The sequence below is a fragment of the Ranitomeya variabilis genome, chromosome 1 (genome assembly GCF_051348905.1).
Source record: "Ranitomeya variabilis isolate aRanVar5 chromosome 1, aRanVar5.hap1, whole genome shotgun sequence".
NCBI lineage: Eukaryota > Metazoa > Chordata > Amphibia > Anura > Dendrobatidae > Ranitomeya > Ranitomeya variabilis.
The window spans coordinates 672222358-672234521 of record NC_135232.1 but is presented as its reverse complement, the minus strand read 5'-3'; the positions used below and the strand labels follow the sequence as shown (position 1 = coordinate 672234521).

At 48.6% G+C, this 12164-nt stretch overlaps 1 protein-coding gene across 5 annotated transcripts in view; it reads right to left on the bottom strand.

The window, feature by feature from the left end:
* The window catches only part of RPAP1 (RNA polymerase II associated protein 1), a 117977-nt gene that overhangs the window by 83454 nt on the left and 22359 nt on the right, over positions 1-12164 (bottom strand). For all 5 annotated transcript variants that reach the window (XM_077264185.1, XM_077264217.1, XM_077264202.1 and 2 more), the window contains exons 5-6: positions 4042-4198; positions 157-312 (exon numbers count right to left, since the gene is read on the bottom strand). In XM_077264185.1, coding sequence (XP_077120300.1) covers positions 157-312; positions 4042-4198 — 313 coding nt within the window. The remainder of the gene's footprint in view (positions 1-156; positions 313-4041; positions 4199-12164) is intronic.

Below are 12164 nucleotides of genomic sequence, written 5' to 3'. Positions count from 1 at the left end.
TCATTTCATGGCCTCATGGCCTACAGGATGAATGCAGTACCAATTGTTTCTGGTGTATCCTATTCTACAGACCACCAGACATTTTGGTTCTTCTGTCCTTCATGAATCATATCTATTAGTTGAAATCACAGAACAACGACGCTCCAATGTTCTCACCGAGCTGTGACATCAGTCTGTCGCGTTCCTGAAGTATCTCTTCTTGGGAAAACGCCTTCAGTTTCTCCACATTTTCTTGATGTATCCTCTCCGCTTCTCCATGTCCTGTAGAGGTACGGAGACCTTCCCCCGTAACCAAACAGGACTTGTCTACGCCTGAAATATAAAAGAACAAAATCATATCAGGATAGGTGACCTTTTTATAATAAAGTTTATTCTTACTGCAAGTTAAAGAAAGGCAAATGTAATCTAATCTATCAATAAATCTATACCTGCTTTTTCAATCTATGACATTCTACCTGTCTGCAGTCCCCGAATAGTTTTATAATCATCCCATCCTTTGCATCAATATCTAATAACTTTCACTTAATGGCTCTGCTCTACTGTATATAGCTATTGAGGGTGTATACATACAAAAAAAGGAAGCAGGAAAAAGTGAGTTCCAAGGGTTTGTTTTTTTGTATACTCTTAGCCGTCAACAGAGAGCATGCCATATGTATGACTGCTTCTGGGGCAACATTTCCCTGATCCCCCATTCTGGAAATAAATGCTGGTCCCCAGACTTTGGAAACACATCTATAAGGCTGGGTTCACATTGCGTTAACAGCAGCCCGTTCAACACATACGATAACAGGCTGCTGTTAATGCAAGTGCCGACATGTCATCGAGCTAGCGCAGATAGATCTAGCAGATGCTCTATCTGCACTAGCAGTGACGGACCCGGAAACGCTGCAGCCCGCGTCCCAGGGTCCTTCACTCAATGACGGCACATCACTAGCGCACGCCCATTGTGGGCGTGCGCTAGTGATGCATCCGACATTGGACTCAATGGCGGCGTTAACGGACTGCGTTACACCACGTTATTGGCGGTGTAACGTAGTCTGTCTAACGGACGCCTAAAACCCAGTATGAACCCAGCCTTAGACATTTATTCTGTATCATGTGAATATGCTGTAAATGCCAGTTGTGATACAATGTCTTTAAAGGGAATCGGTCAGCAGATTTTTGCCATTTAATCTGAGAGCAGAATAATGTAGGGGTAGAGACCTTAATTCCAGGGATTGCTCAGCTGCTTGCTATAGATTTGATATTATCAGTATTTTATCAACAGGAGATTATCACTGTGGGTGCCATGTGCCACACAGTCCAGCTAATCTGTGTAACCCCGCCTCCACCCCTGATTACACTGTCAGCAAGCTGCCAATCAATGGTGTGGGCGGAGTTATACACAAATCAGCATTCTAAGTACTGCTACATGTACAGCAGAAAAAACAGGAATTTTACCAAAACTGCACCAAGCAGTCCAGTAAGTGACACATCACTGGAATGAGTGTATCTGCCCCTACATCAAGCAGCTTTTAGATTCCATAGCAAAAACCTTCTGACAGATTCCCTTTAAAGGTTTTTTACAAAGTTGGATAAGTCATCAACTATTCACTGGATAGAAGATAACTTACTGATCCAGAGAATGAGGCTCTGTTATGCTCCGTCTGCATGGAGTGACACTCAGGCGTGTGCCCAACTGCTTCATTCACTGTCGGTGGAGCTTCCAGAGAAAGTCAAGGGCTGCACTAGGTATTGTGAGGGTCCCAGCATTCAGATCCCCCAGTGACTAGTAAGCGATCACCTATTCTATATATTGGTGATAACTTACCAAACAGTGTACAAACCCCAAGATTCCACTTTGTGGGATCTAGAGTAATTGAGATAGAATATGTTCAGCACAGCCTAAAAGAGGAGGTGCATAGATATAGGTTCCCAAACCTTAATACGTGGAATAGTTACAACTAGCACACTCCAATGTGATGCAAAAAGGGGGTGTTTAATATACATACAGTAGTCACAAACGTTTCGGTCTGCAATGGACCTTCATCAGTGTGCTAAATATAGCGTGAATGGTATATATAGTAGAACCCTGGTAGGAATTAATTGATTTGCATCAAAATGTAAGTTTAACTGGAAAAGTTGCACTGAAAACCGTTTTGAATGGTAGGTCAGTCCGGCTAGCGTGAGAGGAAGAGGCACGAGAGCCATGCGGTGACTCACTCCACTTGCGGCGGATACCGCGTGGCTCTCGTGCCTCTTCCTCTCCCGCTAGCCGGACTGACCTACCATTCAAAACGGTTTTCAGTGCAATTTTTCCAGTTAAACTTACATTTTGATGCAAATCAATTAATTCCTACCGGGGTTCTACTACATATACCATTCACGCTATATTTAGCACACTGGTGAAGGTCCATTGCAGACCGAAACGTTTGTGACTACTGTATGTATATTAAACACCCCCTTTTTTGCATCACATTGGAGTGTGCTAGTTGTAACTATTCCTAGAGTAAATGAGGTCTTTGAAAGGTTTAGAGCTTGAACCTAACAAGCGCAAAACAAAAATCTAAATTTTGTACTGCAGTTTAACCTAAAATCTACACAAATCAGTTAAAGGGGCTTTCCTAAAATCAACACTTACCCAAAAATTGGGTATATGGTCCCTAAGTGCCCACTCACCCTACCGCTAGGGCCTCAGATCACAAGAACAAGGTCCATTATCCCCTGTATGAAAGAAGTGAAACTGACAGATAAGGCTTCTTTCACACTTCCGTCGGTACTCGGCCGTCACCAGGCGTCAGCGCGACGTACCGACGGAAATTTGTGAACCGACGGAAATTTGTGAATTTGTGAGTGACGTGAGCAGCGGACGCAGTGTTTCAACGCGTCCGCTGCTCATTGTAAAGTCCCAGGGAGGAGGGGGTGGAGTTCCGGCCAGGCATGCGCATTAAAAAATGCAGGAGAGGACGTACGAAAAAAAGTTCTCTTGAACGTTTTTTCGATACGACGGCCCGCCAAATACCAACACATCCAGTGCACGACGTATGGAACGTGTGTCCATACGTTGCGATGCGTCGGTAATATAAGTCTATGTAAAAAAAAACGCATCCTGCGGGCAACTTTGCAGGATGCGTTTTTTCCACAGAAAGACGCATTGTGATGGTCTGCAAAAGACAGAAGTGTGAAAGAAGCCTAAGTGTTAATTGTAAGAAAACACCTTTAGGAGCACAGTGATGGTCAAGCTGCCACACTGTGGGGGCCTAATTGGGTAGTCTCAACAAGAATACCTCAAAAAGTGTTTTGTGTAGTTAAAAAAAAAAAGTAATCACGCTTCCAAGGTATAGGTGATAACGTCTAAATCAGAAGGTTTCCGACAGCTAGGACCGCCACGATTGCTAGAAAAGGGCACTTTTATCCACATTAGACTTGATCAGCAGTGCCCATGATCAGCCTCCGCTCCATTTATTCCCTCTGGAACTGTCAAAGCGCTGTATTTGGTCTTGTCGACAACCCCATAGAAATCAGAGGTGGTAAATGCATATCGCCAATCCATCTAACAGAGATAAAAGTGCCCAGTCCTGGAGATCGATGTGTGTCCCAGCGGACGGACCAGCACCGATCTACAAGTTATCACCTATCCCGTGGATGACTGGACAACCCCTTTAAAATATGCCCTTTTGGCTTGCTAAGGGCCAGCACTATGCCCTAGCACAGAACTTCAGTTGCTCTTGATCTCTAGTTGGAGGTTTATTAGAATTGCTAGTATGGTGGTTGCCGTTATCACTAGCAATATCACTTCTTCGAGGGGATAATTTAGAAGCTGGAGCCATGGACCCATTTGCAGGGATGGAAGCAAACATTTAGATGTAGCCAAACAGTAAAAACGGGAGAATGCAAGCCCCATACTCAGCACACTCATCATCCGTTTCAGGGGAAATTTGTATGCATGTTGAAATATAGGTACACAACATGAGATACTGAAAAATCGGTGCTACGGGAATTCTCTGAAATGATGTCCTCTGTACAGTAAGAAACTTACAAACAACTTCAGCGGCAATTTACCTGTAGTCTGGGAAGGGGGAAGGACATTCACTGGTTCAACACAGGGACCATGCTGAGGATGAGCTGTAGAGGCTTCGCCACTTTTTGCTGCCTCTGTGGCTCTTTTGGCAGCCATTTTTTGAGCAAAAATGCTTACCTTTCCAGATTTTGCTATAGCCTACAAGAAGATAAATCACAAAATAAGACCTAGCTTAAATTGTAGGTTTTCCTATCCAAACGTTAGTTTTATTGCATCTAGAATAAGAAAAAATAAAATTAAATTAACCTTTATAATCAAACTAAAAAAAAAAAAGAAAACAGGGATTTTTGTGTACTCACCATAAAATCCTTTTCTCCGAGCCTGTCATTGGGGGACACAGGACCATGGGTGTTATGCTGTTACACTAGGATGCTGACACTAACTGAATACAAAAAGCTCCTCCTCTGCAGTATACACCCACACGCTGGCTCCAGCCGAACCAGTTCAGTGACAAAGCAGTAGGACATCATAAACATCAAATCAGGGTACAACATTTCAAAGCAAAGAACAAGCACAAGCCATCAGGCTAACAGGGTGGGTGCTTCGTCCCCCAAAGAGTGGCTCGGAGAAAAAGATTTTACGGTAAGTACACAAAAATACCTGTTTCTCCTTCGCCTCATTGGGGGACACAGGACCATGGGATGTCCTAAAGCAGTCCCTGGGTGGGGAACCTGCATAGCAGATCAAAAACCCCCATGTACCAACTGTCTAGAGATGCGCTACTGCCGTCTGAAAGATCCGTCTGCCCAAGCCCGCTTCTGCAGAAGTCTGAGTGTGAAATATTGCAGCGCTTCGAGAATGTATGCAGACTGGACCAAGTCGCAGCCTTGCAAACCTGTTCCGCCAACGCCTGGTGCCGAATGGCCCAAAAAGCGCCCACCGACCGAGGGAAGTGTGCCTTAATCCCAGCTGGGATAGGCTTGCCTTTGACATGGTAGGACTCCTGAATAGCCGAGCGCATCCACCTGGCTATTGTGGACTTTGAAGCGGCTAGTCCCTTCCTGTAACCATCAGGAAGAACGAATAAGGCGTCCGACTTACGGAAGGACGCTGTCCGCGAGATGTACCTTCTGAGAGCTCTCATCAGATCCAGAGTGTGAAGAGCCCTCTCAACATGGTGTACTGGTGCCACAAAACACGAGCTCAGGACAATGTCCTCGTTAAGGTGGAAGGAAGAGACCACCTTGGGCAAGAAGGACGAGGATGGCCTGAGAACCACCTTGTCCCGGTGGAAAATTATGAAAGAGGCTTGACAGGACAGAGCGGCTAGCTCCGAGACCCGCCTGATTGACGTCATTGCGACAAGAAAGGCGACCTTCCAAGAAAGGTAGGTCAGCGAGACGTCCTGCAGCGGATAGAAAGGAGTCTCCTGCAGAACACCCAGGACTAACTAAGCTAACGTCCCAGGCATCCAACGGCATTCTATAGGAGCATACCATATGGGAGACCCCCTGAATGAAATTCCTCACTTGCAGTTTGGAAGCAATCTTGCGCTGAAACAAAACAGATAAGGTGGAGATCTGACCCTTGAGGGAGCTAAGAGCCAGGCCGGTCTAGAGGAACTCCAAAATGGTGGGGACGGAGAAGACGAGAGGAGGAGGAGGAAAAGGCTTTCCAAGTGTGGTGATAGATGCGTACCGATGCAGGCTTCTGGGCGCTAGACATGGTGGAAACCACCGGTTGGGAGAACCCAGCTTGAGTTAAGACCCAGAATTCAATGGCGAAGCCGTTAAATACAGGGCCCCTGAGTTCTCGTTGCAAATCAGACCTTGAGAGAGATCTGGTTGATCTGGTAGTCGCGAGGGAATGTCGATGACAAGCTGCACCAACTCCGCGTACCACACCCGGTGTGGCCAGTCCAGAGCAACCAGGAACACTGGAACCCCTCCGTCTTGATCTTCCTGATGACCCTCGGAAGTAATGGAAGCGGGGGGGAAACACATACGGAAGACGAAACTGACGTCATGGAAGAACCAGTGCATCTGCCCCAATGGTTTCTGGATCCATTTATTTATTTATTATTTATTAGGTCACTCCCCATAGATATATGTCCGTCAGCAGCAGAGAGCCGCCTCCTGATCCTAAATGGCGGGAGGAGACCAAGAAGAAGGAACCGCCCCCGGAGGAGAGAGCGGGAAAAAAGACCAGGACGGAGGGAGCAGCGTGGAGGATGCCATGGCCAGCAGCCTGGAACCAGAGCGTGGGGTGGAAGCAGGACTCCCCCAGCCACCTGGTAAGACACCGCGGCCAGGCATCACCAGTCGGCCCTGAATTCCTGCAGACCGGAGTGGAAGAGCTCATCGACCAGCTCCTACAGATGCAGCTGAGAGCCAAGGCCACGTGTCGGGCGGCGCCCGCGGAAGACTCACCAGCACCGCTTCCAGCACCGCTTCCCGCCAAACAGTCTCCGCCATCAACAGGACAGACCGGCACCGGAGATACCGCAACAGCAGGTAAGGACGCCAACCCTGCCCCAGTAGCTGATTAACTGTTGATAGGCCCCATTGCAGCGCCACCTCCCTACGGGTCCAGCCGGATCCAAAACTTGGGGCAATGGGACCAGCCTAAGGGGATGGAGCAGTTTTTAAAGGCCCCAATTCAACCCGCCAACCTACCTGGGGAGGTTTATGCGGAAAAGACAGTGTACCGCTGGGTCAATCCTGGACCTGATCTCATGGGATTCCCTGGGAGGAGAGCGAGGGAGAAACCCTGGAGGTCCTGAGCTGGGACAAGTACCAGCAGCAGCTCACTCGCCAATGGGAGGAAAGGGAGGAAGATTACCAGGCCCAGCGCAGAGCCTTTGACGAACGGTATCTGCAAGCCAAGGCCCAGGCCCGCAAGGACCGCCATGTCAACCAGGCCCCGCTTAAGCAGGGCATAGTGGTATAACTGGTAGTCTGTAGGGAAAGTTAGTTCAGTTCCTGGCAGAGCTCCACAGAGGAGTTCTGTTAGTTCCAGACTGAGTCTGAGGAGGACAGAGGGTCAAAGGAGCTGTGCATGCCCTCAGAGCTGCAGCTCCCAGAAAGAGACATAGAAAGGCAGAATTGTATTGCAGCGAGCATGAAGGAAGTCGAAGCAAAGGAGAGGATACCAGAAGGGGACCATGCCCGCTCAAGCTGTCTCCTTCTGAGGCGCAACATCCCGGTAGCCGGAACATTGAGGGAGTATGGACCTCTATGCCTTATTTCAGAGACCGGCAGGACAGCTAATTGCAGGTTACCTGTCCGCACCTACACCCAGGAGGCATGGTGACACCTACGGAGCCGGGTTATCGAAGAGACCCTATAAACAGGCTCAAGTCACCAGTCATACGGCTTTTGTCCTATCCTATATGGGGGACAGAGAGAGCGAAACATTGCATCTGTGAGACCCTTATGTGAAGCCATAGGCAGTAAGGGACTACACCACCGCAGCGCAAGGGAAGGCTACTGATTTCCACCTGGACAAGGGAACTCTGGACTTGCCTCCAAACCGGCCGGACTCTGCCTGCCCTGTGATCTGGTGCCCTGGACTGTGGATGCTGAAGTCTTCAGTAATGGTAAAGAGACTGCAACTTTGTGTCCTCGTTCTTCTCTGTGAATCGCACCATCCACCATCTACACACTGGGAAACCCTGGGGACATACTTCACCGGTGGGAAGGTATACCATCTAGCTGCCATAACATCACCCCAGCAGACCCCTTTAAAGCAGCGTCGGTCACCCTGATCGAATACCACAGGTGGCGTCACGAACATTCCCCTTAAAGACCTTTTGTCCTTTTACACGGACATCCCAGGGCCACGGGCCGGGTCAGCCACCGTGACATCCCCCTGTGAACCGAAGGACCCGGTACAGAGTACCCCGCTGCCCTGACGGGGCGCTCCACCCACTCTCCCTGACGGCTGAGGAAGCCTAATGCCCAGTTTTCCACACCCAGGATGTGAACTGCTGAAATGACCAAGTGGTTCCTCTCGACCCAGCAGAGAATGTGTACCACCTCGCGCATTGCTACCCTGCTGCGGGTGCCCCATTGCTGGTTTATATATGCCACAGCTGTGGCATTTTCTGATTGTATTCGGATAGGAAGACCCACCAGAAGATGATGGAACCGCCGCAGGGATAACTGGATCGCCCGAATCTCCAGGACGTTGATCGGAAGGCGCGACTCCTGAGGTGACCAGCGTCCCAGGCCACCAGAAGCGCATGCTGTAGACGACGGAGGTATAACCGGGCAAAGGGACCAGCTTCCATCGCTGCCACCATTTTGCCCAGAACCCCCATGCCGAATCGGATGGAATGAGGGGATGGGTGACAAAGTGCCCAGGCTCCCCGTTGAAGGGCTAAGATCTTGTCTCGAGGGAGAATCACCAATCCTTGGGAGGTGTCCAGGATCATCCCTAAAAAGGATATCTGCCGAGCTAGAATGGGGGAAGACTTGTTTAAATTTATCAGCCAGCCCAGGCGAGAAAGTGTATCCAAAGTGATACGTACGCACTCTGCGCAGGCTTGGAAAGACGGGACCTTGATGAGGTCGTCTAAGTATGTCAAAACGACCATGCCCCGAGAGTGCAGAATGGACATGACGGCCGTAATGACCTTCGCCAACACTCTGGGAGCGGTAGCGAGGCCAAAGGGCAAGGCTATGAACTGGAAATGCTTCTCACGAACAGCGAAGCGCAGGAACTTCTGGAGAGGGGGAAAGATCGGGATATGAAGGAAAGCATCCGGGATGTCGATTGGTGCTAGGAACTCCCTCTTCTCCATCGAGGTGATGACAGAACGGACGGATTCTATCCTGAAGTGCCAGACCTTGACAAACTTGTTTAGAAGTTTCACGTCCAGGATGTGCCACACCGCTCAGTTCATTTTCGGAACCACGAATAGGTTTGAGTAGAACCTCTCGTTTTCTGGGACCGGAATAATGACCCCGTCTTGGCGTAGCGAATCGATGGCTCGGTAAAAGGACCGTGCCCACAGTTGTGTTTTGGGGGGACGAGAGGGGAAGAACCGTGCCAGAGGGCGAGAAGAAAATTCTATTTTGTATCCGGAGGACATTAGGTCCCTGACCCATTTGTCGTGAACGCCTACTCTGAAGGTATCGACCGGATAATGGCACGAGTTATTGAGACAAGAATCTATGGGACCTGGATCCCTTAGATCTGGACTCTTTGGGTCGGCTTTTCCACGACTGGTTTGGCTCATACAAAACCTGGGGACCCCTGTCCCTATGTGGAGAGCACCCCGATCCGGAAGAGGCAGTCATAGAGGACCAACCAGGATTGCTGTGAAAGGACCGGAAACGAATCTGTTGCTGACGGCGAAAGGGTCGCCTGGTCATTTGCTGCGTAAGGAATTTACTTTTTCCTCCTGTAGAATCAGAGATAAGCTGATCTAGCTAATCTCCAAATAAACGACCACTCAGGTAAGGCAGAGAGGTTAGGGACTTTATGGATGCAGAGTCCGCTCGCCATTCCCTGAGCCACAGTGCCCTTCTAAAAGTGATGGCGTTTGATACTGCCAGTGCAGCGCAGTTAACATACATAGTTAACATAGTTAGCAAGGCCAGAAAAAGACATTTGTCCAACAAGTTCAGCCTATATTCTGTCAGAATAAATCCCCAGATCTACGTCCTTCTAAAGATCCTAATCACTGTAAGATACAATATTGTTACGCTCCAGGAAGACATCCAGGCCTCTCTTGAACCCCTCGACTGAGTTCGCCATCATTACCTCCTCAGGCAAGGAATTCCAGATTCTCACTGCCCTAACAGTAAAGAATCCTCTTCTATGTTGGTGGAAAAACCTTCTCTCCTCCACAAGCAGAGAATGCCCCCTTGTGACTGTCACCATCCTTGGTATAAACAGATCCTCGGAGAGATATTTGTATTGTCCCCTTATATACTTCAGTTGTCTTTTTTCTAGACTAAATAATCCTAATTTTGCTAATCTTTCTGGGAATTGTAGTTACCCCATCCCCTTTATTAATTTTGTTGCCCTCCTTTGTACTCGTTTTAGTTCCATTGTATCCTTCCTGAGCACCGGTGCCCAAAACTGTACACAGTACTCCATTTGCGGTCTAACCAGGGATTTGTACAGAGGCAGTATAATGCTCTCATCATGTGTATCCAGACCTCTTTTAATGCACCCCATGATCCTGTTTGCCTTGGCAACAGCTGCCTGGCACTGGCTGCTCCAGGTGTTATGATCCTAGTGGCTGAGGATCACAAAACGGACTAGCTAAGTTTATGAACATAGACACGAGCTCTAGGGAGGTGGTAACTGGACTGACCGCAAACCTGATCCTAACCAACACACTAAAGGTAGCCGGTGAACGTGCCTAAAATCCTGGACGTCTCGACGCAGCCTGAGAAACTATCTACTCCTGGAGGGAAAGTAAGACCTCACTTGCCTCAAGAGAAATCACCCCAAAGATATAGGAAGCCCCCAACAAATAATAACGGTGAGGTAAGGGGAAAACACAAACGTAGAAATGAAAACAGATACAGCAAATGAGGCCCGCTAATACTAGATAGCAGAAGACAGATAGGGAACTGTGCGGTCAGTAAAAAACCCTATGCAAAATATCCACGCTGAGAATACAAGAACCCCCACACCAACTAACGGTGTGAGGGGAGAAACTCAGCCCCCTAGAGCTACCAGCAAGCAAGGAAATCACATATTAGCAAGCTGGACAAGAAACAAAAATAAACCAAGAAACATATGACCACTGATGGTCAAAAAATGAACCAAGCAAAACTTAGCTTCTCTTGAAGAGACTGAGAACGAAGGACTGCAGGAGAGCTCCAAAATAGCACTGAAGACATTGACAGCAGGCAACAACTGAGAGTCCAGGTGAACTAAATAGGAAACCAGCTAACAGATAACGAGACAGCTGATCAAGCCTCAGACCTGCAGAATGACACAAAGAGCCACCAGAGGGAGCCCAAAGACAGCACTCACACAGTACCAGTTGTGACCACAAGAGGTAGCCCAAAAATAGAGTTCACAACAGTACCCCCCCCTTGAGGAGGGGTCACCGAACCTTCATCAAAACCCCCAGGGCGATCAGGATGAGCCACATGGAAGGCATGAACCAAATCGGCCGCATGAACATCAGGGGCGACAACCCAGGAATTATCCTCCTGACCATAGCCCTTCCACTTAACCAAATACTGAATCCTCCATCTAGAAATACGAGAATCCAAGATCTTCTCCACCACGTACTCCAATTCGCCCTCAACCAGCACCGGGGCAGGGGGTTCAACAGAAGGAACCACAGGCACCACATACCTACGCAACAAAGACCTATGGAACCTATCCACCACAGAATCCACCCCAGGACAGTCAGAAGGCTCAACCTGACCCGAGGAAAAACGAGGATGAAAACCAGAATTGCAGAAAAAAGGCGAAACCAAAGTAGCAGAACTAGCCCGATTATTAAGGGCAAACTCGGCCAATGGCAAAAAAGTCACCCAATCATCCTGATCAGCAGAAACAAAACATCTTAAATAAGTTTCCAAGGTCTGATTAGTTCGCTCGGTTTGGCCATTCGTCTGAGGATGGAAGGCCGACGAAAAAGACAAATCAATGCCCATCTAAGCACAAAAGATCCGCCAAAATCTGGACACAAACTGGGATCCTCTGTCAGACACAATATTTTCAGGGATGCCGTGCAAGCGAACCACATTCTGAAAAAATAGAGGAACCAAATCGGAGGAGGAAGGCAACTTAGGCAAGGACACCAAATGGACCATTTTGGAAAAACGATCACACACCACCCAGATGACAGACATTCTCTGAGAGACTGGAAGATCCGAAATAAAATCCATGGAAATGTGCGTCCAAGGCCTCTTCGGGACAGGCAAAGGCAAAAGCAAACCGCTGGCACGAGAACAGCAAGGCTTAGCCCGAGCACAAATCCCACAGGACAGCACAAAGGAACGCACATCCCGCGACAAGGAAGGCCACCAGAAGGACCTAGCCACCAAATCTCTGGTACCAAAAATCCCAGGATGGCCTGCCAACACCGTAGAATGAACCTCGGAAATAACTCTGCTGGTCCATCTATCTGGGACAAACAGTCTCTCTGGTGGGCAACGGTCAGGTCTATCCGCCTGAAATTTCT